General features: G+C 43.5%; 1 protein-coding gene across 1 annotated transcript in view; it reads left to right on the top strand.

Annotated features, from left to right (window-relative positions):
- Nucleotides 1-4834, top strand: part of ABHD12 (abhydrolase domain containing 12) — a 78742-nt gene that overhangs the window by 43937 nt on the left and 29971 nt on the right. Inside the window, exon 3 of the mRNA XM_019549022.1 lies at nucleotides 1083-1188. Within this exon, the coding sequence (XP_019404567.1) occupies nucleotides 1083-1188 (106 nt within the window). The remainder of the gene's footprint in view (nucleotides 1-1082; nucleotides 1189-4834) is intronic.

Below are 4834 nucleotides of genomic sequence, written 5' to 3'. Positions count from 1 at the left end.
GTGCAGGGGGTCAGACCTAGAACACTAGGTCTGGGGCTGTGTTCTGGGTTGGACTCCATGCACGGGCTCCAACAGCAGGCTAACCACATGCACTATCCTGATCCAGGGCACAGATGGGGAGGGAGGCCTCCCACTGATTCAGAAATTTGGCAGCATTGGGGAGTGGTGGCAGTATTAATTGCCTTGTTCCCCAGAACGAGGGCAATTAATGCTGCCACAGCATGCCCCCCCCAATAAAATTATGGACCCTTGGGGATCCCTTTTCCTCACATAATGTACACCCCATTTTTCCACAGCTGGTTTTGGAGGGGAAGGTGTAGATTACATGTAAAAAGAAAGCTTTCATTTTGATTATTTATGAAAACATAAGGAGAAGGTAGATATTAGAAAACACTTATCTACACTTCTGCTTATGTCCCTAGCAAGCTAAAACAAAATCCTGCAAGTTCAGATAAATGTTGGTTTATCTTAAGTTACTGGTATGTGTTTGGTTCCATATAAAGCAGGAGTTTCTAAACTCTGACAGCTTGTGCACTACTAATTTAAAATGATACAACCTTAAGTACCACCTGCAAATTTTTGTCTTATAAAGTAATTATAATAAATCTGTTAACCCATACTACTGACAGGTTGTCTGAGTACCACTGGTGGTACCTGTACCACAGATTGGGAACCGCTGATATAAAGTATGTGAACATCTAACCCAATCCCTTGCCAGTTCAAGTTCATGGATTGATACCACATTGTAAGATTTCAAAACTAGACTGGATAGAGTATTAAAAGGAAAAGCTCTTTCATGTTTTTCTTCAACTCGTTTCATTTAATCATACCTGTTAGTGCCCTCGTGAGCAGTCATTTTGTTTCGTTGATGCTAGCCCACTTCTAAAGGCTGTAACAAGTTGCACCATTGTCACCTACAGCAAAAGAGGTCTTTTTGGTGGGACAGAGCTGTGTACAGTCCTCCATATGTGTTGGTGTTGGTTTAGATAGTGGGTTGAAATGCACTGTCTGGCAGTATTGAGTTGCAATAAAAAGGAACTTAAGCTTAAGTATTTGATATTTTACTCTTTTATTTGTTTCAGTAAGGGTCCCATATTTCATTGACTTGAAAAGACCACAGGATCAAGGTTTAAATCATACCTGTAATTATTATCTGCAGCCAGAGGAGGATGTAACTATTGGAGTCTGGTAAGTAAGCTGAAGCCATCTTTCCAGTGAATAGTAACTATTGCTTGTTCTCATCTGTGGATTTGTGTCTTTGCTGAAGGACAGTTTCATGTTAAAGGTATGCAGTTTGTGGATCTCTACTGAGCTAAATTCAGCAGTGTATGAAACAGTCAGACAGATCATGACTGGAGAAGATTCACAATTTGGAACTGAAGTTACTGCTCTGGGTTGCTGGAAAGGTTGTGCCCCTCCAGTAAAGCAAACTTGGTGCATTGGAAGTTACTTGTTAACCAACTTCTGTTCATAATTTTTTTTCACAGACTACAAATGGAGAAGATGGAAGCACGGGCACATCTACACGTATCCCTGACTGTGCATTTGGTACTGCGCAATACTCACCGATGCATCGCAGTCCCAGTGGTGCATGGTTATTTTTAGATGCTACGTCTCTGTAGTGATGAGCTATAGTGACATAGCTTTTTGCTATGATGACATAGCGTCGTGTAGATGCGCCCACTGACTCAGTGTTCAGAGTAGGAGGAGGAATGTGCTCTAGAGCAGTGGTTCCAAAACTCTGACTTTCTCACACCACCGATTTTAAAATGATATAACCTTAAGTACTACTAGCAAATCTTTGTCATATAAAGTAATTATAATAAATCTGTTAACATGTAGCACTGATGGCACCTCTACCACAGATTGGGAACTGCTGTTCTAGAGGCATATGTAAAACTGGAGAGAGGCAAGGAAACCCATTGTTTGTGCTCTCTAATGAAAACAAATGATGGTCATAGATACGTTGCCAGCTCTGGCTCTTGGAGGAAAATGTGATGTCCCAAGCATGGCAACTTCTTGTATACTCATTGGGGTGGTGCAGGAAATTTTTGTTTTGGCAGATCCATAATCAGTAGTACCAGCCTAGTGAGCTTATTTTGAACCTCTGTCCAGTGACTGCTTTTTATTGTGTCAACACCACTGCTTCTTTCTAGTTTTGTATAACTGTGAAAAAGTTCCTGTTATCTTGAAAATGATCGTTTCAGGGTTATGATGTGTATAATTGAAGAACCCAGTTAAAGTCTAGTATACTATTGGCTGATCAAGGAAAAGAAGCCAGTTCTAAACCCACCAGAAGTAACTATATTTATGAGTCACCAGTCACAGTTTGCATTTGTGCTGCATTTGGGTATGTATCATAACAATCTGGTGTGTTTTTAGTCTTGAATTGATTGGATGGAGTATCTTCTGTTGAATGGCACAATGAGGAAGGGAGTGGGGCTGGGGCAGGTGCTACACAGCTGGACTAGAGCAGGGAACAGAGTTGCAAGTGGCTCACTTGGGGGGCAGCTCCTGCCACTGCGTGCACCCCGGGAGGGCATGGTGGGCATGTGCCCCAGATTAGTGTGCGGGGCATGGGCAGGCTGCAACTGCAGGCTGGGGCAAGATGATGCTGGGCTCTTCCTGGCACTGGGCTGGGCAGGCTGCGCTCAGGGCGGGTGGTGGCAGCACTGGGAGGGAGGCTATGGCGAATTTTGGGGTCGTTACAGCTGCCACCACTGCCACCCACCCTGAGCACTGCTCAGCCCAGCCCCCCGCCAGAAAGAGTCCAGCACCATTGCAGCCTCAGCCTGCCTTTGCCCCACATACACATCTGGGGGCACCCCCCACCATGTCCTCCTAGGGTGCATGCAGTGGTAGGAGCTGCTCCTCCCCGCCCTCCCTGGGTGAGCCTCTCATGGCTCTGTCCCCTGTTCCATCCCAGCTGTGCAGCATCTGCCCCAGCCCCACTCCCTCCCTCACTGTGGGGGCCTTGATCTGCCCTCTCGCCACGCCCCTTCCCCCACAACAGATTTACCAGCTGGATTCCGCTTTCCATGCTGTCTAGCTGCATATCGGAATCAGATCAGTATCAGCTGATATGGCTCGTTAAAAACTGGCCATCACTATCTGCCGAGAAAATCTCTATCGGTGCACCCCTAATTTTTAACCATTGAGCTTTTAGAATACTTTAAAGCCATTACTTCAGGATGAGCCTTTTCTGTTTTCTTTCTTTGTACCTGTGTGCTGTCTTTTTGTGAGATTTTCCAGTCTGTGCTGTTAGTTTGTATTTATGCTTGCGTTTTGCTTTCACACATCCATAACCTTTGTAAATTCTCGTCATACTAGTGTGTCTTTCTTGGCTTGGTACAGCTCTGGTACAGTGTGTTGGGTTGATTTGCTGGACCTAGGTTAGGCAGAAATATTACTGAATTTGTGGCCACTAAAGCTGTTGTTTCCTGTCAAATGAATGGTGTCTAACTGACTGTCCCAAGTAGTCTTAAGTAAATATTTTCTTGTGTCTTGCCCTCTGAGTTCCATACCTTGATGGTAATTCTGGGTTTTCTTATTTTACACGGAACCATTGTTTTTGTTCAGCTATCTTGGGTATGAGCTAGTCCACATTCCAGCTGGCCTTGCTTCTGGGCTTGTCTCTAGCACGTGCACAAATGGAGATACTCCCTTAGAGGCTGTCCTCCATAGATAATTGCTTATCTGAGTCTTTCTCTTGTTACTGACCTGGTGTTTCTCTCAGCTTTTGTGAATTTTGTTAAAAGTAATTTGATGACCTTTCAGCAATATTTTCTATGCTATGGGATACAGGCTGTGGACTGAAAGGTTATAGACCTTTCTTCCTCTGTGTTGGCTTCCTCCTATCTTAAATGTTAATTGTTCTGTATCCATGCGCTGCATCACAAGCATATCATAGCTTGCTCTGTGTGTTTTTGTGGAAATCATATAGTATGATCTTTCCTACTTGAAAAGCACACTTATTCTCAACCTTTTTCTAATTACAAGACATCGATGTCTGAAAACATAAAACACACTGTGTTCTTCCATCACATATCTTTTTCCCCCCCAAATTCCCATGAACTTACTCATGCCATTTGCTCATGGACCTTTCTTTCCACTACTTTGAAATTATAGTTGACCAGGCATTTGCTTTAAGCACTAGAGAACTTTGCGGTGAGCCACATTAGTGGTTTGTAAGCTTCTCCTTTGACAGTAATTAAATTGTATGTAGAATGCTGACAATAATCTTGAAGATTAAAGTAGGGTTAGTAAACTGGTCAATTGACTGGTTAAATATTGTCAATTGACTAGTCAATTGGCTGCATATTTTTTGACTGGTCGAAGATTATAGGCATTTAATTTTTAAAAACTACATTAGTTTTCTTGACAGAAATATGTTTTTAAAAATTTTTGACAGTTTTCTTAATGGAAAATGAGTGCCTTTTCTGTGTATTATTTGGACCTGTTGGCAATTTTTTATGCTTTTTAACCAATATTTAACCAGTCAATTGACCCAACTTTATTTGATTGGTCAAATACCCAACCTTAGATTAAAGTGAACAATGCACGTGCCTTGCACATAGCAGAACAATGTACAGCAGGGGCGGGCAAAATACAGGCTGGGGGCTGGATCCGGCCTGCCAGGCCATTCTATCCAGCCTGTGGGGCGCCTAAAAATTTAAAAATATATCTGCCCCTGGCTGCTTGTCAAAGATGACAGGAGCCAGCAGCAACAGGATCCAGGAGAAGGCAGCAGCAGGACCCAGCGGTGGCAGCAGCAAGGCCTGCCAGCCCCACCCCCAATGCCAGATGGAAGCTTCCCTTCTAGTGGAGGGTCCTG

Source organism: Crocodylus porosus, unplaced genomic scaffold (genome assembly GCF_001723895.1).
Source record: "Crocodylus porosus isolate Cpor-Errol unplaced genomic scaffold, CroPor_comp1, whole genome shotgun sequence".
In the NCBI taxonomy this organism is placed as follows: domain Eukaryota; kingdom Metazoa; phylum Chordata; order Crocodylia; family Crocodylidae; genus Crocodylus; species Crocodylus porosus.
The sequence above is the reverse complement of the archived record's forward strand: the minus strand, read 5'-3'. Positions and strand labels throughout refer to the sequence as shown.